Source organism: Galeopterus variegatus, unplaced genomic scaffold (assembly GCF_000696425.1).
Source record: "Galeopterus variegatus unplaced genomic scaffold, G_variegatus-3.0.2 Scaffold174, whole genome shotgun sequence".
In the NCBI taxonomy this organism is placed as follows: Eukaryota; Metazoa; Chordata; class Mammalia; order Dermoptera; family Cynocephalidae; genus Galeopterus; species Galeopterus variegatus.
Genome location: NW_007726285.1, coordinates 297,044 through 319,338, shown reverse-complemented (window position 1 = coordinate 319,338; position 22,295 = coordinate 297,044). Strand labels below are relative to the sequence as shown.

At 54.4% G+C, this 22,295-nt stretch overlaps 1 protein-coding gene across 1 annotated transcript in view; it reads left to right on the top strand.

Annotated features, from left to right (window-relative positions):
- The window catches only part of ANKRD11 (ankyrin repeat domain 11), a 128,212-nt gene that overhangs the window by 96,837 nt on the left and 9,080 nt on the right, over positions 1-22,295 (top strand). The window contains exons 4-8 of the mRNA XM_008563386.1: positions 10,154-10,324; positions 10,471-10,674; positions 12,473-12,615; positions 14,794-14,941; positions 15,236-21,816. Coding sequence (XP_008561608.1) covers positions 10,154-10,324; positions 10,471-10,674; positions 12,473-12,615; positions 14,794-14,941; positions 15,236-21,816 — 7,247 coding nt within the window. The remainder of the gene's footprint in view (positions 1-10,153; positions 10,325-10,470; positions 10,675-12,472; positions 12,616-14,793; positions 14,942-15,235; positions 21,817-22,295) is intronic.

The following is a 22,295-nucleotide window of genomic DNA, read 5'->3' as shown; positions in this document are numbered from 1 at the left end:
AGGGAGAATAGCCTGGCGGGGAGAGTCTGCGTTCCAGCTTGTACTGGCAGTATCCAGAAACCTTGGCCTTTGGGATCCTGTGGTGGTCGCAGGTGCTTCCCTGTGGTGCTCACAGTAGCTGGGAGAAGACTGCAGTTAAAGGCCATGAGAGGGCTGGCCTGTTATGTCAGGTCAGCTCACTTGAGAAGAGGTCAAGGGTTTGGATCCCTGCACTGATCAGCCGCAAAAAATTAAAGACCAACCACGTGGGCTGGTTTCCCACATGGGATGCCAGGGAGGTTGAGCCAGTGTGTGGCTCCTGCCATTGGGCTGGCGTATTTGGGGACAGGAAGGTTGCAGAGACGTGGGGTCTGATGGGCTGAGAATGGAGCAGGGGTGGGTGTTCCTCTTGGCAATGGGAAGAGAGGGTGGGGGCAGACAAGGCACCCTGGGAAGGAGCCCCAGCTGCCAGAATGGGGGCTGGTGGCCCCTGGGACTCGGGATGCCATGGGCTCGTGGGGATGCTATGTGCATGTGAGCTGTAAGAGCAGGCCTGAACGTCCACCTTTTCCTACTTTGGGCACCTGTGCCAGTTCTGGCTGCTCAGGAGTGTTGTGTTCATCTTGGTTATTGGCTTTTTGGATGGTGGTATGTGGGGGTTGGTGCCAGATCTCCGAGATGTTTCTGTGAACACTCTGGAAGTCATGCTGTGAGCACTGAAGCAGTGAGTGTTAGCACACTCCACAGCCACATGGCACCCCCTGTGGGACGGGCTCGGCCCTGCTGGTCAGGACGGTGCATGTCCAGGGCATGCCCACCTGTCCTGACTGGTCAGGTTTCTTTCAGTGCCCATTTCCTCCTGGGGTGGAGAGAGGCCTCATCCAGTGTCCCGGGGGCTCTGCGATCTATCAGTGGTTGGCACCTGCACGGCTGCCAGCCAGGCTGCTGCTTCACAGTCGCTTCCTGTTTTCTGTGGGATTTCTAGCACATTCCCGGGCGGAGCACCGAGTGCTCCCAGGATCCTGTGGTTTCACTATGTACTCTTCTCTGAGGCGAGGGCCTAGGCTAGGGGAAGGCGGGGAAACACAAAAATGCATAAGAAATGTGACATTTGCTTTTCTGTGTTTACTGTCCTTTCGGAGGCCCGTTCTAATATACAGTTTTCTTGTGCATCTGCTTAACATGACAAAACTGGATTTTCTAGTACACGTAGAGTACTCTTTGTTCTAGAAGGTTGGATTTTTAACTAGGACCCTATTAAGCTACTGTGTCTTTGTAAGGCCCGCATGGGGCTTGGAGGGGCTGACTGCGGCATGGTTTCCACTCACCTGTCTGCTTCCACCTGCACTTCCTGATGAGCAGGTGCCTGAGCTGGTGCTTGTTCTGCACTAACCAGAGGAGCAGTTCTTGCCGAGGAAGGGGGCTGGGTGGACTGAGGCCCCAGTGGGATGCTCTGGGTGGGTGAGATTGGTGTAAAGAATTATTAGTTCTGTTGAAAGAGCAACTGAGGTAGGAAGCTCTCTGTGGTCCTCTTGGGCTCAGGCAGGTTCCCCAACAGACTGGGCAGGTTAGACCCTCTGGAGGAGGATGGCAGAGAGTTGGCCGGGCAGGGCTCTGGCTGCCCTCCTCAGCGTTTCTCCAGCGCCCTTTGCTGAGCATCCACCACTAGGGGGAGGAGCAAGCCAGCAGCAGGGGTCCCACTGAGGAGCCAGGGGTCTCACTCAGGAGCCAAGGGTCCCTACGGAGCCGGCATCGGGGCTTCTGTGTGGCAAATCAATACGTTTCCTTGGCTGTGCGGCAAGTGGGAGGAGGCTGAGGAGCCTCCCTCTCCGGCCACCAGCTACTGTAGGGGTGGGCTCCTGTTTCTTAGACCCTGCATATGGGCCAGCTTGTGGAGCTGTGGCCTCTGGTGCTTAGTCAGGGCTGGGGGCGGCTTGCCAAGAGCCGTGCAGCTCTGTGTGCTATGAGTGTCCTCATGGTGCACATGCCACTGGGGTCATCCAGGTAGACAGAAGCAAGACCATGTCCAGAACAGACCTCTGGTGGGGCTAGTGGGCGCGGCTGTGTCAACTGGCTCTCTGTAGGAGAAACGGCCCAGAGACAGCTGTTCTCATTGCTTCAGCAGAAGGCCTTCAACCAGAGCAGCTGCTGGCTAGGACTTTCTTACACTGGGCAGTCTGAGGAGGCTTTGCACCCAGGCTGACTGCCTGCCTCCCTCCCTGTCTGCCCAGCGCCTCTGCGTCTGCTTTTGAAGTTGTCCTTCACTGACTGGATGCTCACTTCAGTTGAAGGAGCTTCACCACTGAGAATACTCATGGTGAAATTACACGATGTCTTATATTTGCCTCAAATTATACTATTCTGTCTACTTTTTTTATGTTTAAATTTTCCGTAACTTAAAAATTCTACAAGTAAGTATTGCTGAGGTTGGTTTTGACTGTTGCCTAACATTAGCTCTCTAGGGCTCCTGAAGAAGCCTGCTGCTCCATTACGCTTTCCCGTTCCTTTTCAGTCTGGGACCACCAGGCGGGCCCTGCTTGTTCTCTGGAGGCCTCTTGGGGAACATCCCCTGCAGCTCAGGGGGTAGGCCTTGGGCTCACTGTGATGAGAAGTGCTAGGAGTTCAGCCAGGGAAGGTGCCTGGAGGATGTGATGCGCCTGTTGACCTCTGGCTGGAGGTGTGCATGTCCTAACAAGGTTCCCAGGGCACTTCACACAGCAGGATGCCCTCTCAGTTTTCACTGAGTGCATGGACTCTCTCTCCTGCAAAGTGGAATCCAGCAGGGTGAGGCCAGGCCAGACCCCTTCAGGCATGAAGGAGGAACACTCGTTCATGGCTGGATTGGGCTCGGGCCAGTTTCTGACCTGCCGTCACCATGGGAGAGCAGACAGTCCCAGTTCTGGCTGGCTGGCAAAGGCTGAGTGTTGGGTGGGGCTGGGTCTTGGTGGCACAGTGAGGACTCTGGAAGCACGTGTAGTCACTCGTGAATCACGTTTTCCAACAGCTGAGAACCCCTGTGATTGGCCTCTGGTAACACCCCTTCTTAGCTGTCTCTCCTCTAGACTTGAGCAGATTCTTCTCATACAAAGTGGAGCTTAGACTAGTGAAGGAGGAAGGCTCTTTCTGCTTAAAGTTCTGTATTTCCCCACATTGCAGAAAAGGCCTCTCTGAGGGGCACCCAGACCCCAGACCCACAGACTACCTGGGTGCAGTGATTTGCTGGGAGGCCTAGAGCTGTGACTTAATGGAGCAGAAGGACACAGAGCAAACTCAACCAAGGGAACAGGTGCTTGGGGTGTGGTCAAGGAGACCCACATGGAGCTCTGAGAGCTGGGCACCAGGTGGCCTAGGAGCTGACTAGCCTTGTCCTGGCACTGGGCATGTTTCTTAACTGCTCTTTGCCTCTCAGTGCTTTCGTCATAAAGCCCTGATCTGTGAGGACTCTGGTCCTGACCCATGGCATGTGGATGGGGCTCCTTGGAAGCCTCTTGTGTCCACCGTGGGAGGAATGATTGTTCCCACTCCTGGGGCAGCTCCTGGGGTCTGGGAGAGACCTGTCTGGTAGCCCCATGAACTAGCAGGATGAATGCATGTAGTTCAGCCCTTGGTGCAGGTGTGGACTGTGATTTTATTTATTTTAAGTTCTCACTGTGCTTTGATGTTGTGAGGGGCAGTGGCTGGGAGATGGTTCTGTTTTGGTTGGTGCCTGAGCCTTGATGCCGACACCACTTTCTTACCTTGTGCCTTCCTGTTTAACTCCATGACAGTTGGTGCTAGTCATGGTGGTGGTGGCAGAGCCACATGCACCCTCTGTCAGGAGATGGGGAAACCCAGCCAGCGGCCACACGATGGGGACCTGGGCACTGCCACTGCCTGGCCTCCATGGGACCCTGTCTTGCCCTGCAGAAGCAGCTGAGGCTGTATGGGAGTCAGCCCAGACTCCTCCTCAGAGTGAAGAGCCAGGATCAGGGAAGGGGGGCACTGGGGTTGCAGGGCACACAGGGGCAGGCCCCTCTTCCTTTAAATGATCAAGTGGCAATTTAGAGACACAGAGACAGAGACATCAGGAAACTGGAAGGGGAAGCCAGTTGTCAGCAGCTGTGAGTCCTCAGGATGGCTGTACTGTGCTTGTGGGCCGAGGACCACGTTCTGCGTGGTCTCCATCCTGCTGCACTGGAGGGATCTGAGCCTAACACTAAGGTAGAAGTGACAGTCCCTTTCGCAGCTAATGATCTGATTTGGACCATCTGTCCAGTGTAGGTGATACGTGATTTAGGCTTCTTGGACAGAAGTACTATATTTTGTAACTCTGAGCATCAAGATTAGGCCAGATGTTTGGTGTGGAAGGCGTGTTTTTGAGGCCAAGTAAAACAGAAAGTGGTGACAGTGGCGGTGCTGGCTGGCACCTCTGCGCTTACAGGAACACCATGAAACTGCTCACTGCTCTGCTGATCAGAGTTGTGTGAGCTCTCACATCGGCAGTGGGCTTTCTGTTATTTCAAAATACTGCTATTTTAAATGCTCCTTTATAGACTAGATTCAAAAGTATATTGACAAGTTAAAACTCATGGTGGGAGGCAATTACAGATTTCTCTACTTTGGCAACATGGTGGACTATGTCTCCTAAAAAAAAAAAAAACTAGAAAAGTCTAGAAATTATATATGCTAAATGATACGTACAATAAGCTGAGGGTCACAGCTGTATTGCTACACTAATTGTCTGGCTAGGGTCCACAGATCCTTCAAACCCGTTGTACAGACTGGGTCACCAAGACCCCTCACATGCAGGTCCATGAGCTAGGTAGTTGGGAAAGATCCCAGTAGCCATTGGCAGATGACACGAGCTCAGTCCTCAGCTTCCTCAGCAGCAGTATCTTACAACAGCTTCCAGCAGCAGCAGCAGCTGTGGCCTCCCAGAGGGTGCCGGGGGCCCTGGCAAAAACAGCTTGCAGCAGCAGCCTCCAGCAGCAGTAGCAGCCTCCCTGTGGCCCCCCTGGGGGCATCCCAGGGGTGGGAGGGGGGCACTGTGGATCAGAGCTATTTGTACTTTGTACTTAAATTCAATAACCCAGGACACCTAGGTGCGAGTCAGACAACCCAGGAACACCTGTGTGCCTACGTGTATCTACATCAGACAATAGCCAAGGAACACCTGGGTGCACGTGCACATTTACATCAAATGCTCAGCAAGATTCTGAACATCTGAGGGGCCCTGACTATTTTCCTTCACTTTCCCTACAACAGCCCTTAATAGAAATCCCCAGGGCTCAAGAATTGAGAGCTTCTGCCCTTGAGCTAGCCTCAGGCCTGCCAGGGAGGTGGTGGGTGAGACTGTGGTCCCTAAACCCCCTGAGAGCATGTCCCCTCGACAAACCACACTCCAGCACACACTGGGATATTGGGAGAGACGTGTCCCCCAGCTAAGGCCCTTTATCTCTTCTGGCAGGTGCCAAGCCTCCCCAGAGAGACGACAGGCCTTCCTTCAGGCTTCCCAGGCCCGAAGCTCAGGTGGTCAGGATCATAGAGGATAAGCAAGAAAGTGGTCATGAGAGAGGGTCCCAGGGGCCAGCCCCAGGAACTTCACACATTGGGATAACTCGACACAGAATAAATCAGTAGAATGTAATGGGAGGGATAATCGAAAACATGAGCAAGGAGTCAGATGCTGTCGAGACAGATCATGTGGGTTTTTAAAGTATTAAGTAGAACACCTGGAAATGAAAATTACACACAGTGACATTAAAATCTCAATGGGCAAGGGCTGACCTGTGGCTCACTTGGGAGACCATGGTGCTGACAACACCAAGCGTTAAGATCCCCTTACCAGTCATCTTTAAAAACAAAACAAAACAAAAAAACCCCTCAATGGACAGATTGTGTAGTCTATTAGATACAGCATAAGAAAGAATTAGTGAATTGGAAGTTATAATTAAAGAAATTGCCTATTGGAGCTCAGGGTTGCAACATCAAGGTCAAGGGTTTGGATCCCCATACCAGCCAGCCATCAAAAATACGAGAACAGATGGACATTGCCTAGAGTGAGGCACAGGAAGAAAGTGAGAAGAGATCGAGGGAGGTCACGAGAGACGTGAGGAGCGGTGAGGCGGGATGTGCACCTACTGATCAACACTGCAGGGGGAGCCAGCTGGGACAGGGAGTGACTGAGGAGGTGATGGCAGGGGATTCGTCAAGATTCATGAAAAACACGAGTCCTCAAACTCAGGAAATGTAATGTTACAAGTGGGAGAAAGAAAAGTAATTACACGTATTAGTGCTTTGTCACGAAGTTACAGAACAGGTGTCCTCACAGTACTCTGGAGGGAATGTCCCTGGGAGGCTCACACAGCTCCCTGGCTGCCAGAAAAGGCTGCAGTGGGCACAAGGACGGGCATGGGGATGGGAGGTGGACACCAGGTCCAGGAAACAGCAGTCTCTAGTGCCGTCCACCCTCAGAGGCCCAGTGAGGTGAACACATGTGTGAAGAAAGGTGCTATAGGAACATGGCACTGTCGCACCCCCATGCTTCCTACATACCAGGTGGGAGGCTGTCGAGGCTCGTGTTGGCCCAGGAGCAGTGCCACAGAGACGTCCATGTGTACTGAGAGTACCGGAAAAACTGCAGGGGGCAGGGTAACAGCTATAGACTTGACCAAAGGAGAGGGCCCTATAGGAAGACCTGGCCCTGCTCTGGCCAACGGGGCCGTGGTCCAGCCTTTCCCATCTAGCACCGTCCTCTGCTCGCCCTGGATCTCTGTCATGGCCTCCACGGTGTCCACAGGGCACAGTTTGAAGGGGGCTTTCAGTTCCTGCTGAGCAACTGTGCCCTGCTGCCCCAACCACAGCCCAGGTCAGGGCACCCAGGACCACAGCTGCTGCTCCTGCTGGAGCACACACTGGAATTCTTTTTGGACCTGCCAACTTTCCATTTTGCAACTTGGCAAATGCTATTTGGAATTGATACAAATTCTACTTTGCTTCTACTTGGATAATAGAAGCAGAGAATTAGCAAAATACCAGAGGAACTTGCTGTTTGTCCTGAGTGGCAGCTCTTGGGAGAAGGAGACAGTTATTGCAGCCACCCCCCTCACCAGGGTCTTCCTCACCAGGGTGCGCAGCTGGCCGGCACCCCATAAGAGGGGCAGACAGGCAGCCTGTGTCCCCTCTGTGGGAGCCATTTCTGTAGCAAGTGATGGTGCAGATATTGTACAGCCTGTGTGCATGTCAGGGGCAGCCTGGTGGCTCTTCGGCCAGAGCAGAGAGTGGGCATCATCAGAGCTATAGGTGTGGCCATACTCAGGATCTCCCTGTGTGTGTGTGTGGGGGGGCTTCCATGGGGTCATCCCTTCATTCCAGAAACCACCCGGGTGGCATCTTAGGCCTGAGAGACCTGCAGCATTGCTGGGCTTGAAGCTGGGGAACTGTGAGTTGGGTTAGATGCTAGTAGTTGCAGATGCTTGTAGAAAACTATATTTCATGATGGAGAAATTGGCACGTTGGGAGATCTGATGTCATGTGGGATGTTTTTCTGTGTTAGGACAAGTAAAAAGTCCTGTTTCAGGCCAGAGAGAGCTGTGTGAGGCCTCCTGTCCCTGGGAGTGAGCTCTTCCTGGGTTTGTGCAGAGCGAGGGTCCCAGGACAGCGCTTTGGGTAGGAGGCAAGCAATGGGTGGGGCCGTGTCTTCCCTCAGCATGCCTGGGAGTAGCTTATAGCTCTCCCAATTGAACGGGGAGGGAAACTCAGTCCTGTCTTCACTAAAACTCATCAAAAGCAGAAGCAGAGAGAGGGCCTAGAGGTTAGTGGGCTGCAGGGAGGGATGTGTCACTGTCCCTGAAGTCCAGACCTTTGACCCCTGTAGGAAGTCAGCAAGGGCCTGGTGGGTAGCCGCTCTGCAGGAGTGGGGTGAGTTCTGTTGGCTACAGAAAGCCATCAGGGCGAAAGTCCATTGTTCTAGTTGCCACTCAGAGGGACGTGTGGGGTGGGCTCCTGTGCTAACAGCCCTGAGACTGACTTCTGGGGTGCTTTTCCCTTGGACTGTGGACCTGCTACACTTCTGCACAGTTCCTTTGATGTCTTAGCAGCGTCTCTTAGTGATGTCTCTGGGATCTGAAGACACCTGACCCGAATCCTGCTCGCCGCCTCCTGGGCCTGCCTCCAGCCTTCCCACACAGCATGGAAAAGTCAGGCTGGCGCACTTGCTTTAACTTCTGAAGTTGTTACGTGTAACCCACAACCAGGAATTTGTTATAGTGTGTGTAAATTTGTAAGGGTTGTTGGTGGGCTTCGTGTCTCCTGCGCTCAGCCTGGTCAGGCTGGGAGAGCGCTATGCAGGGTTCTGGGCAGGCCTGTTGCTCAGGGCATGTGCTGGGCCTGTGGGCACCTGTCAGTGGGGTCTGTAGTCCCAAAGCACAAGGGTTTGGTGGTGGTTTCACCTCCCTCTTCCTGGAGGGAGGCGCCCAGATGGTGCCTGTGGAGAGAGGCAGCAGAGGCGTGGCGAGCAGTTTCCATCATTGTTAGCATTGCTATGGAAGGAGTGGTGTGTGGCGAGGATGCAGGGGTAGCACAGGCATGTGCAGATAGGTCCCGCCACCGAGCCCTGACTCTGTCCTTGGGCCGCTGCTGAGCTGTCACTGCCCTCTGGTCCCTCCTTGTGTGCAGACATGCGGCTAGGGCAAGGCTGATCTCTCGACAGTGCATCTCCCAGGCTACAGGTAGAAGGAGCCGCCAAGTTCAGGCTCTTTCTGGAACATTCTTCCTTTTTCAGATCTGTGCACTGGGGATCGTTTAAAACTGAGTTGGTGGCAGCACTGGCACCTGCAGCGTTTGGGGAGTTTTGCCTGTGAGCTGTGAGGCGGGTAGACAGCCAGTGCTTGCCTATAGCGTGTCACACAAATATGCATTCTTCACAAGCCACAGTATAGAGGACGGGAACACCATTCTGGGAGCTGAGCCCAACAAACCAGCTGAAGGCCGGAGACTGTTTCCAAGTGACCAGGCAGATGTGTGGTCCATGTGGTCCGTTTTTTTTTTTTTACAGACATCACCCCTCTCTCTAGGGTCAGGTACCAGCTAGGGGAGCCAGTTCAGTTTCGGAGAAAGGGGCTTCTTGGGCACACAGAATGGAAAGGAAGAGAAAACTCACGAGAGCTTCAGCCCCTAGTCTCCCTTAATGCCCTCCTTGCCCTTGTCAGGATTTTGGCAAAGCCCTGCCACTGGGCCACAGGCCTGCAGTTGCACCCCACGACCTGGAGAACCCCAAACCATCCTGGCCCTGCACAGGGGCATGACCTGGAGCCCACGGGGCATTTGGTGGAGGATTTGGGGGCTCCTGACCCCTGGTTCCCATCAGCAGGAGGGCAAGGGAGAGCCAGCTTCTACACTCCTGACCACGGGGCTTGGGGTGTCCTTTCTCTCCCCACCTCTTGGCCTCTTCTAAAAGAAATGGCACATTATTTCTGTTAGATGTTGACCGTATTTTGCAGTGGGTTGGATGAGCCTAGGACTTGCTTGTTAGGAGGTGCTAAGGTGGAGTGGCCGAGCTCTTGTATCGTGTCTTGTCAGTGCTCTGTGTTGATGCCTTTAGATGCCTCCAGCTCAGTCCATGTTGTGGTACTGCCAGGCTGGCACACTCCTCGAAGCACCATGGCATGGGATGGAGGTTCCTAGAAGCAAGAAGAAAGGTACAGTACTGACAAGTCGGCCTTGACTTATTTACGTATTTTAAACTGTCTGCCATTTTATATCTGCACTATTTGTTTGGAGGAGGGATGGGGAAGGTGGAATTTAATCACAAACTCGTGCGTTTACAATAGAGACCTGTCCTGTGTGAGCCAGGTCGTCGGTGCTAGCCTACCCACCGCATTTCGTGTGTGGCTCAAGGTCTGGGGAGGCTCCAGAGAGCTGCCTGAAGTGAGTGAATGGTTAGTGGAGGCCAAGACCATGCAGACTTGAGTGGCTGATAGATTGCCAGGCGTTTAGGTCGCTTCTCTCTCAGTCATTGCTGAAAGAGGTGAGGATGGGCAGCAGGACGCGTCCAGCATTTATTCTCCTCTCACAGACCCTCCCTGTGAGCTGTCAGGTGGAATGCAGGGGCTCCGTAACATTAGGTGAGGACCTGGGTTCTGAGGACACCATGGCATGAAATCTTCCCTCCTTCTCTCCTTCACTCGCCTCATAGAGAAGCAGGGTCCTGAGCGGAAGAGGATTAAGAAGGAGCCTGTCACCCGGAAGTCCGGACTGCTGTTTGGCATGGGACTGTCTGGGATCCGAGCTGGCTACCCGCTCTCTGAGCGCCAGCAGGTGGCCCTCCTCATGCAGATGACAGCCGAGGAGTCTGCAAACAGCCCAGGTGAGCCTCTGGGGGCCAGGTGCTCTCTGGGGACGGGGCTGTGCACAGGTGTCCCCTTCACGTCGTGAAAATGTCCCAGTCCTCAAGATTTCCAAGCAGCAAGGCCCTCCCTAGTAACGCCCACCTGTCCCCTCCTTGGTCTGCAGTAGACACAACACCAAAGCACCCCTCCCAGTCTACTGTGTGTCCAAAGGGGACGCCCAACTCTGCCTCGAAAACCAAAGACAAAGTGAACAAGAGAAACGAGCGAGGAGAGACCCGCCTGCACCGAGCTGCCATCCGAGGCGATGCACGGCGCATCAAGGAACTCATCAGTGAGGGCGCGGATGTCAATGTCAAGGACTTTGCAGGTGAGCGCGCGCGGGGGGGGGGGGGGGCAGAAAGGGGGGGGGGGGGGGGCAGAAAGGGGGGGGGGGGGGGGCAGAAAGGGGGGGGGGGGGGGGCAGAAAGGGGGGGGGGGGGGGGCAGAAAGGGGGGGGGGGGGGGGCAGAAAGGGGGGGGGGGGGGGGCAGAAAGGGGGGGGGGGGGGGGCAGAAAGGGGGGGGGGGGGGGGCAGAAAGGGGGGGGGGGGGGGGCAGAAAGGGGGGGGGGGGGGGGCAGAAAGGGGGGGGGGGGGGGGCAGAAAGGGGGGGGGGGGGGGGCAGAAAGGGGGGGGGGGGGGGGCAGAAAGGGGGGGGGGGGGGGGCAGAAAGGGGGGGGGGGGGGGGCAGAAAGGGGGGGGGGGGGGGGCAGAAAGGGGGGGGGGGGGGGGCAGAAAGGGGGGGGGGGGGGGGCAGCAAGAGTGGGGGATGCTGGTCCTGACGAGCAGCAGCCCCACACCTGAGGAGCAGCCAGGCCCCTGGTGGGTGTGCTTCCTGACCCCCAGGTCCTGGGGATGCGTGTGCAGACCCCAGGCTCCACCAGGTAATTCACTGTTTTTGAAGAGGAGATGTTAGCGTTTCTTGAGACGTGTTTCAAAATGAAATCATTTAAAATTATTTTTAAGAGAACTGAAGAATTTAAAATATTTGCTCTGCCGTGTCATGTCTTCTGGAGGCATTATTCTCTGGTGTGTTTAGGAAGTAGCCATGTCACCCCAGCGGGGGATGCCTCTGTGCTGCAAGCCAAGCAGTTGGCCCTCACCCTGTGCCCAGTTAGGGATGCCTGTGGACACCCCTGACCTGCCATATCACCTTTTCAATTTAAGACAGACAGGCGTGCCTCCCCAGACCTGGCACTAGCTAAGGGCACTGTAACTCAAGCTCAGCGCTGCGTTTTTTTTTTTACATAAAATACCTCTGTTACATCGTGACATACCACCGCACATTCCAGAGTTGAATGGAAACATGAGACAGGGCCACTGTCTGCATGTGGAATCTTCTAGATGTTTCCCACTGCCCTGGTTCATAGTTGTCTGACCCATGCCTAATTCACCTTTTTTTTTTTTTTTTTTTTTTTTGTCCTTTTTGAGACTGGCCGCACCGTGCTCAGCCAGTGAGCGCTGTGAGCGCACCGGTCATCTCTATATAGGATCCAAACCTGCGGCGGGAGTGCTACTGCGCTCCCAGCGCCGCACTCTCCCGAGTGCGCCACGGGCTCGACTCCTAATTCACCTTTTTAAAGCAGTTTTCCTACATGAAGCTTTTCTAAACACTGACATTTTTTTCTGTGGGGGTGACCCCTGTGTTCACATTGAGGCTGCCTGCCCAGGGAGGCCTTCTTTGCTACGGCCTGAGCCGGGCACTTCTAGAGCTGTGGCTGTGGTGACCAATCCTGCAGTCTTCAACGGGAGCCTTCTCAGCCTCAGTTTCCCTGTTTCCAGAATGGGAAGTTTTTCCTATGCCTGTTGATTGCTAAGTAGGGATGAGACTGCTGTTGGTTACACTGTGTTTTCACCAGTTTTCTATCTTTGTGAGGTTAGTGCTGCAGGTCATTAATCTGTGGGGAAAAGATGCTAGATAGTCCTTGCGCCAACAAGAAGTGCCATGGTAAAGAACATGGAAGACTCTCTGAGATGGCACCTGCTCCCTGACTGCAGCCTCAGTGCAGGCGGCTTCCCACCCTGGCCTCTGTACCTGGTCATGGGCGCACCCTCAGAGCGCTGCCTTAAGAGACAGGAGTGAAGTTCTCGAGGGTTGAGTAATGCACATCCTGTGTGTCTGCTTCCAGGCTGGACGGCGCTGCATGAGGCTTGCAACCGGGGCTACTACGACGTGGCAAAGCAGCTACTGGCCGCAGGTGCGGAGGTGAACACCAAGGGCCTGGATGATGACACGCCACTGCACGATGCTGCCAACAATGGGCACTACAAGGTTGGCACCTCCCCTTGGGCCCCGCATGCACCTGGTCTGTCCTCACTAGCTTTCGTGTGGGAACTGAGGAGTGTTTGCCTTCTCCCTTGAAGGCCCAGCCATCCCCTTTGTCCATCCCCAGCTTTCTCATCTCAACTTCTAAAGCATGTGTAAAGGATGTTAGTAGGTGAACGATTGGACCCAGTAGAAGGGAGGGTTGTGGGAGCTGCTCCAGGGTCCCAGCCATTGCACTGTGGCACCATTAGACTCAGATGGCAGACCCTTCTGCGTGTGCACTGGGCAGGATGATAGAATCAAGATCAGGAAGTGAACGTTCCCACCAGCCCAGCAGTAGGGAGCACTGCTCAGACTCTGCTGCCTCAGGGCCTGGAGGCAGCTGCTTCCAGGTCTAAGCCGGAGGTGCCTGCAATGTGCCTGGTGCACCTTGTCCTGCTAAAGAGCAGGGGCAGGACAAAAAGAGGATGTGGGTCTCACTGAATCCATTACCAGAGCCCCCTGGCCACAGACAGACCGTCTGATGAGTGTGGTGAGGAGGACCACCAAGTGGGCCCGTGTCTGTCCACGTGCACAGCACTCCTCCAGAGCAGCCCTGCGTGGCCGCACAGCATCTCAGATGTGAAGAACAGTCGGGAGCTGCAAGTCACAAGGCCAGGGGGTGAGGTTGTCTCTGAATCAAGAGATTGCTGAGACTCTTGGGGGAATCTGAACACTGATTACATATTTGATGTTAAGGAATTATCGTTAAATTTTTAGGAAAGATAATGGCATTATTTATTGATTTTTTTTTTTCAAGGCCCTTCTAGAGAAATGTACTGACAACGTTTATATAATGTATGGGATTTGTTTAAAAATACCTGGGGAATGGGCAGGTATGTTTGAGATGAGGTGCTGTAAGCTGGCCCGTGATGGAGCCAGGAGGGAGAGGTTGTCGTCTGAATCTGTACACTTCTGTCATTACTGTGTTTAAATTTCTTATTGTGAAAAATGTCAGACTATGGAAGTTTGGCAAGGCCGGTGGGGCGATGCCCCAAGATGACCACGTCACAGCACTGAACCTGCGGGTGTGTGCCCTCACCTGGAGAGAGCATCCTCGGTTATGTGGGCAGGCCTAGTGTACTTACGGGGTCTTTAAAGCTTGAGAACCTTTCCTGGCTGGGCCAGAGAGATACCAGAGGAGGAAAGAGAGATCAGAAGCCTGAGAGGGACCTGACCTGTGTTGCTGGCCTTAGAGGAAGGGGCTGCGGGCAATGAGGTGGTGGCTTTTAGCAGCAAGGAATGAGGACCTCTGCCCTTCCACTGCAAGGAACCAAATTCTGCCAACCACCCACGTGATGGAGAGGAAGGAGCCAGCCCTGCAAAACCGTGACATTAGCCACAGGAGTGAGACTGGTCTTGGAGCTCTGGCTTCAGAGCTGTGAGACTGGCTGCAGTGATTTGTCGTAGCATCAATGGAAAATTCACACACGTAACAACTCCGTGTTGATGGACACCACAGAGTGGAAGCATTATGTGAGTAAGGAGAGTGTCACAGTGGACTGGAGTTTTTAAACTTAATGACTGTACTTGAGTGAATCTCTGTCCTGGGTGTGTGGAACACGGGCTGCTGATTATGAACAGTTGAAGGGAGCTGTTGACATGTCATTTGAATGCTTCTGCCATTCACATGACCATCCTTAACTGTGTAAGATCACGCAAGGGAGAGATTATCTTATATTCTAACATAAAAGAAAATAAAAAATAAATCGACTCGCAGAAACCTGGCCTTGTCCCCTCTGTTGTGTGCTCCCTCCCTGTAAAGAACCTCTACACCGCCAGAACCCTGCCAGCCCTCTCAGGGCTCTGCAGTGCGGGAGGGGAGAGCACTTGTGACAAGTTTCCTGGGAAGTGGTTCACTTGTCATGAACCAGAGATGGAAGAGACGCACAGGAGGCAGAGCACTTCTGAGGAGAGCAGGATGGGGGCCAGAGAGCCTGCGATGGCCCTCACTTGGAAGAGGAACAGCCTCACTGGGCACAGCAAGACCTCGCCGGCCAGCACATCCCACAGCTCCCACATGCTTGGGCCTCGAGGGGGGCCGTTCCTGGGTTAAACACCAGGGTTCTTGGAATGGGTCGTTGTCAGGAAAGCAGGAGGAGTCGTGTTTCTCAGCTCCCTGATGTGATTGTTGCTGTTTTGCAGGTGGTGAAGCTGTTGTTACGGTATGGAGGGAATCCTCAGCAGAGCAACAGAAAAGGCGAGACGCCGCTGAAGGTGGCCAGTTCCCCCACCATGGTGAATCTCCTATTAGGCAAAGGCACATACACGTCCAGTGAGGAGAGCTCCACCGGTGAGTTGCGACAGCCCTGTGGGCATGCAGTGGGGACAGCAGGGGCGGCTTCACCTTAGTGGTGGCCCTGTGGTTCTGCACCTGGCGCCCTGTCTGCAGATGGGCATGCAGGGTGTGCCAGCCCTGCCTTTGAGCAAACCTTTCTTCGGTTTCCTTCAGCTGTGGTGGGCCTCAGATTTAATAGAACCAAATGAAATGCTTCTCAGGAGGCAGGGTGGGGGCAGCTGGGCCTCCTTTGCCCGGCTCCATGAAGATTGTGAGCCAGTCTCTGATGTCCCCCTTCCTCCTCCACAGAGAGCTCAGAAGAGGAGGACGCCCCATCGTTTGCTCCGTCCAGTTCGGTTGACGGCAACAACACGGACTCTGAATTTGAGAAGGGCCTGAAGCTCAAGGCCAAGAGTGCGGAGCCACCGAAGCCGGCGACCCCTGTCAAGGACGAATACGAGTTTGATGAGGACGATGAGCAAGACCGGGTCCCTCCTGTGGACGACAAGCACCTGCTGAAGAAGGACTATAGGAAAGAAGCGAAGTCAAACAGTTTTATTTCCATACCCAAAATGGAAGTTAAAAGTTACACTAAAAATAACACCATTGCACCAAAGAAGGCAGCCCATCGCATCTTGTCAGACACGTCAGATGAGGAGGACGTGGGAGTGGCCGTGGGGACGGGGGAGAAGCTGAGGCTCTCGGCACATGCAGTGGTGCCCAGTAGTAAAGCGCGGGAGGCTTCCAGCTCCAAGCAGCAGAAGGAAAAAAGTAAAGTGAAGAAGAGGAGAAAGAAGGAAACAAGAGGCAAAGAGGTTCGGTTTGGAAAGAGGAGCGACAAGCTCTGCTCCTCCGAGTCGGAGAGCGAGTCCTCAGAGAGCGACGAAGATGACAGGGACTCTGTGGGCAGCTCCGGCTGCCTCAAGGGGTCCCCGCTGGTGCTGAAAGACCCCGCCCTGTTCAGCTCCCTGTCCGCCTCCTCCACCTCGTCCCACGGGAGCTCCGCGGCCCAGAAGCACCACCCCAACCACACAGACCCACACGCCAAGCCCTGGCGAACAGACAATTGGAAAACCATTTCCTCCCCCGCCTGGTCAGAGGTCAGTTCTCTGTCAGACTCCACAAGGACAAGACTGACCAGCGAGTCTGACTACTCTTCCGAGGGCTCCAGCGTGGAGTCGCTGAAGCCCGTGAGAAAGAGGCAGGAGCACCGCAAGCGGGGCAGCCTCCAGAGCGCCATGCCCGAGAAGAAGAACCCCATTCACCCCAGCGTGGACGGCTCTGTCCCCAAGCTGGACAAGGAGGGGAAAGTCGTCAAGAAACATAAAACGAAACACAAACATAAAAGCAAGGACAAAGGACAGTGTTCTGCCAGCCAGGAACTTAAACTGAAAAGCTTCACTTACGAATACGACGACGTCAAGCAGAAGTCAGAGAAGGCCATACTTCTAGATAATGATATTTCCACTGAAAATAAGTTAAAAGTATTAAAGCATGACAGAGACCATTTTAAGAGAGACGAGAAACTCAGCAAAGTGAAGTCAGAAGAAAAAGAGTGGCTCTTCAAAGAGGAGATCACAAAAGTCTCCAAAGACGAGAAGTCACTGAAGAGAACCAAAGACATAGGCAGAGCCTTCCGGGAAGAGAGAGATCGCTCAAGTAGAGCAGAGAAGGAGAAGTCGGTGAAGGAGAAGTCTCCAAAGGATGAAAAGCTGAGATTGCACAAAGAGGAAAGGAAGAAAAAGTCAAAAGACCGGCCCTCAAAATTAGAGAGAAAGAATGATCTAAAAGAGGACAAGATTTCAAAGGAGAAGGGTTTTAAGGAAGATAAAGAAAAACTCAAAAAAGAAAAAGTTTATAGGGAAGATTCTGCTTTTGATGAATATTGTAACAAAAATCAGTTTCTGGAGAATGAAGACACCAAATTTAGCCTTTCTGACGATCAGCAAGAGAGGTGGTTTTCCGACTTGTCTGATTCGTCCTTTGATTTCAAAGGGGAAGACAGTTGGGACTCTCCAGTGACAGACTACAGGGACATTAAAAATGATTCTGTGGCCAAGCTAATCTTGGAAACGGTGAGAGAGGACAGTAAGGAGAAGAGACGGGACAGCAGAGCCCGGGAGAAGCGAGACTACAGAGACTCTTTCTTCAGAAAGAAGGACAGGGACTACTTGGATAAGAGCTCTGAGAAGAGGAAAGACCAAACTGAAAAGCATAAAATCATCTCCAGCTATCTTTTGGAAAAGGAGAAAAAGAGGAGAGAGTCCACAGAAGGTGGACGAGACAGGAGGGACACCCTTGAGGGCTCCAAAGAGCGGAAGGATGGCCGGGCGAGGCCCGAGGAGGCTCACAGGGAGGACCCAAAGGAGTGCGGCTGTGAGGGTGCCTTCAGAGACAAGTCTGACTGCGACTTCGGGAAGGGGCTGGAGCCTTGGGAGAGGCACCATCCTGCAAGGGAGAAGGAGAAGAAAGACGGCTTCGATAAGGAAAGGAAGGAAAAAATGAAATCAGAAAAATACAAAGATAAGTCCAGTGACAAAGACAAGAGTGAAAAATGTATCCTTGAAAAATGTCAGAAGGACAAAGAATTCGATAAATGTTTTAAAGAGAAAAAAGATGCAAAGGAAAAGCATAAAGACGTGTATGGCAGAGACAAAGAAAGAAAAGCATCTCTTGACCAAGTGAAAGACAAAAAGGAGAAGTCCTTCCCTGGAATTATCTCAGAAGATTTCTCTGAAAAAAAAGATGAAAGAAAGGGTAAAGAGAAAAGCTGGTATATTGCAGATATATTCACAGACGAAAGTGAGGATGAGAAAGACGATCATATGGCAAGTGGATTCAAGATCGGAGAGGCAGGTGAGGCACAGAGGGTGGAGGGCCTCCAGGAAAAAGAGGACGGGAGAGAGCTCCATCCCTCAGACAAGCACAGGAAGCCCTCCGACAAGCAGCACTCAGAGAGGCAAAAAGACAAAGAGCCCAAAGAAAAGAAAAAGGACAGAGGGCCTGTGGAAGGGGGAAAGGACAAAAGAGAAAAAGTCTTTGAAAAGCACAAAGAGAAAAAGGACAAGGAGTCTACAGAGAGATGTAAGGACAGGAAAGACAGAGCCTCTGTTGACTCCATTCAAGACAAGAAAAGCAGACCAAAGCTGCCTGAGAAGCTTGAGAAGAAGCACTCTACCGAAGACAAGACTAAGAGCAAGCACAGGGAGAGGTCAGATAAAGAACACTCCAAAGAGAGAAGGTCTTCCAGGAGTGCAGAGATGGAGAAGAGCTTGCTGGAGAAGTTGGAGGAAGCAGCTCTCCATGAATACAGAGAGGACTCCAACGACAAGGGCAGTGAGGTCTCGTCTGACAGCTTCACAGACCGGGGGCAGGACCCTGGCCTGAGCGCCCTCCTGGAGGTCTCCTTCTCAGAGCCACTGCCGGAGGACAAGGCCAAGGAGGGCTGCTGCCTGCCGGAGAAGCTGAAGGAGAGGGAGCGGCACAGACACTCCTCGTCCTCATCCAAGAAGAGCCATGACAGAGAGAGAGCCAAGAAGGAGAAGGCTGAGAAGAAAGAGAAGGGCGAGGACTACAAGGATGGGGGCGGCAGGAAGGAGTCCAGCCAGGGCGAGAAGGACTTCCCGGATGCTGACACTTACAGCGCTTCTTATAGTGCCAAAGCTGACATGGAGGAGGAGTTAGACAAAACCATTGAGTTATTTTCTACCGAAAAAAAAGATAAAAATGATCCTGAAAGAGAGCCTTCCAAGAAAATAGAGAAGGAACTAAAGCCTTATGGGTCTAGCGCCATCAGCGTCCTGAAGGAGAAGAGGAAGAGAGAGAAACACAGGGAGAAGTGGAGAGAGGACAGAGAGAGGCACAGGGACCGCCATGTGGACGGGCTCCCAAGGCACCACAGGGACGAGCAGAAGGCTGTGGCCAAGGACAAGGACAATCCTCCAAACTCTTTCAAAGAGAAGGCCAGGGACGAAAGCCTGAGACTCAGTGAATCCAAACCGAAGGACAAATTCAAAGAGAATGCGGAGAAGGAAAAGGGTGACTCCGTGAAGATCAGCAATGGAAATGACAAGTTCCCACCATCCAAAGACCCAGGCAAGAAAGACACCAGGCCCCGAGAGAAGCTGCTGGGAGACGGCGATCTGATGATGACCAGCTTTGAAAGAATGCTGTCCCAGAAGGACCTGGAGGTTGAGGAGCGCCACAAGAGGCACAAGGAGAGGATGAGGCAGATGGAGAAGATGCGGCACCGGTCTGGAGACCCCAAGCTCAAGGAGAAGACGAAGCCAGCTGAGGACGGGCGGAAGAGGAGCCTGGACCTTCCCTCCAAGAAGCCACTAGGGCTGGACCCTCTGTCGAAAGACAGAAAGCTCAAGGAATCAACTCCCACTCCACCCACCATCGAAAATAAGCTACACCCAGGACCAGGTGCAGAATCCAAAGACTGGCTTGTGGGGCCTCACGTGAAAGAGGTCTTGCCCACATCCCCCAGGCCTGAGCAGGGCCGGCCCACCGGGGTGCCCACACCCACATCAGTGGCATCATGCCCCAGCTACGAAGAGGTGATGCACACACCCAGGACCCCCTCCTGCAGCGCTGATGACTACCCCGACCTCATGTTTGACTGTGCCGACTCCCAGCACTCAATGCCAGTTTCCACCACGTCCACCAGCGCCTGCTCCCCCTCCTTCTTTGACAGGTTCTCCGTGGCATCAAGTGGGCTTTCGGAAAACCCAAGCCAGACTCCAACAAGGCCACTGTCCACAAACCTTTATCGCTCAATCTCTGTTGATATCAGGAGGACCCCTGAAGAGGAATTCAGCGTTGGGGACAAGCTTTTCAGGCAGCAGAGTGTTCCTGCTGCATCCAGCTATGACTCTCCTGGGCAGCGCTTGATGGAAGATAAGGCTCCCCTGCCCCCAGCACCCACGGAGAAGTTCGGCTGCTTGTCTCCAGGATATTACTCTCCAGATTATGGCATCCCCTCCCCCAAGGTTGACACTCTACATTGCCTGCCTGCAGCTGTCGTCAACGCCACCCCATCCCCAGAGGCTGTCTTCTCAAGTTTACAAGCAAAGCCCTCCCCGTCCCCCAGAGGGGAGCTGTTAGCCCCTTCCATTGAAGGGGTGCTTCCCCCTGATCTGGGCCTTCCTCTGGATGCCACGGAGGACCAGCAGGCCACCGCTGCCATCATCCCCCCAGAGCCCAGCTACCTGGAGCCCCTGGACGAGGGCCCCTTCAGCACGGTCATCACTGAGGAGCCTGCCGAGTGGGCTCACCACTCTGCCGAGCAGGCCCTTTCTCCCAGCTTAATCGGGACTGCCTCTGAAAATCCTGTCAGCTGGCCCGTGGGCTCAGACCTTCTGCTGAAGTCTCCACAGAGATTTCCAGAGTCCCCCAAACATTTCTGCCCTGCAGAGTCCCTCCATCCTGCCGCCCCAGGGCCCTTCAGCACCTCAGAGCCCCCCTACCCCGGCTCCCCTGTTTCATACCCTTTGCCAGTTGCCGAGCCAGGACCGGAGGATGTCAAGGCAGAGCGGGTGGAGGCTGTTGCAGCTGCAATGTCCACAGCAGAAGCCACAGCTCCCTACGCCCCTCCTTCTAGGTTGGAGTCTTTCTTCAGCAACTGCAAGTCACTTCCAGAGGCACCCCTGGACGTGGCCCCTGAGCCTGCGTGTATAACCACCGTGGCTCAGGTGGAAGCTCTGGAGCCCCTGGAAAGTAACTTTCTGGACAGTAGTCACAACCTGTCTGCCCTTGGCCAGGTGGAGCCAGTCCCCTGGCCTGACGCATTTGCCAACTCTGAGGATGACCTGGACCTGGGGCCCTTCTCGCTGCCCGAGCTTCCTCTTCAGACTAAAGACGTTTCAGATGTTGAAACAGAAGCTGTAGAAGAAAGTCTTGCTCCTTCAGAGAAGGTCCTTTCAGGGCCCCCCACGGTCATAAACAGTGGAGATGTCTCTGCATCAGCGGCTGAGGAGCAGCCAGTGCTGCCTGCAGACCACGCATCCACTCTGCCCTCCACTGAGCATGAGTGTGTGCCCTCAGAGGAGCCTAAGCCAGATGTGGTTCTAGAAGCTCCGGGGGAAGCAGAGGCTGTGCCAGAAGAGAGGGCCTCCGAAGACTTGGACTCCAGCTCAGTGCCCGTGCCCATCCCCCCCGAACAGCGTCCACTGGGGAGTGGAGATGATATCACAGCTGAGGACCCCTCAGCCACATCCCACTGTGCACCTGCTGGTCCCCACGTGGATGGCTCAGCACAGGCACATGCCGTGGATGGTGCTGGCCCCCACAATCACGCTGGGGTCCCCCATGCTACTGCCCCGGCTGAGGCTGCTCCAGGTGGCGTCCAGCCGGAAGCTGCAGAACCAGAAACAAAGCCTATGGCCGAAGCCCCGAAGGCCCCCAAGGTGGAGGAAGTCCCTCAGCGCATGACCAGGAACCGGGCCCAGATGCTGGCGAACCAGAGCAAGCAGAGCACACCTCCGTCAGACAAGGAGCTTGCCCCTGCCCCGGCCACCCGCACAAAGGGCCGCGTCTCTGAGGACGACGACACCCAGGCCCAGCACCCCCGCAAACGCCGGTTCCAGCGGTCTAGCCAGCAGCTGCAGCAGCAGCTGCACACATCCACGCAGCAGACACGGGAGGTGATCCAGCAGACACTGGCTGCCATCGTGGACGCCATCAAGCTGGATGACATCGAGCCCTATCACAGTGACAGGTCAAACCCGTACTTCGAGTACCTGCAGATCAGGAAGAAGATCGAGGAGAAGCGCAAGATCCTCTGCTACATCACACCCCAGGCACCCCAGTGCTATGCTGAGTATGTCACCTACACGGGCTCCTACCTCCTTGATGGCAAGCCACTCAGCAAGCTCCACATCCCCGTGGTGAGTGCACTGTGGGCTGTGTGTTCCCCCAGTGTCTCTGTGTGCAGACGGATCACTCAGGTGCCAGAGCCCAGGTGGGTGTGGCGCAGATCCCAGGGTGTGTGCTGATGGCCCCATGGGGTCAAGAAAAGCTTTTCTTTTTTCTCTGTTATCCGTTGTCTGTGACCAGTCAGGGTCCCCTCCACTGTCTGGTGGCTCACCAGAACCTTGTAGAGCTAGCTCCATGGCTGTTTGGGTGGTAGATTTTGGAAGCTGTGCAGGCTGCTCTCTGCAGATGCGTGGTCCTGGCCTTCAGCTGGACCCCTGTCCCTGTGTGCCAGCCCTGCCCTCTCTTACAGCTCGCTGGCTCCTTTCAACTACTCTTTTGCGGTGAAAGCCTCTGGCCCCCCCCCCCCCCCCCCCCCCCCCCCCCCCCCCCCCCCCCCCCCCCCCCCCCCCCCCCCCCCCCCCCCCCCCCCCCCCCCCCCCCCCCCCCCCCC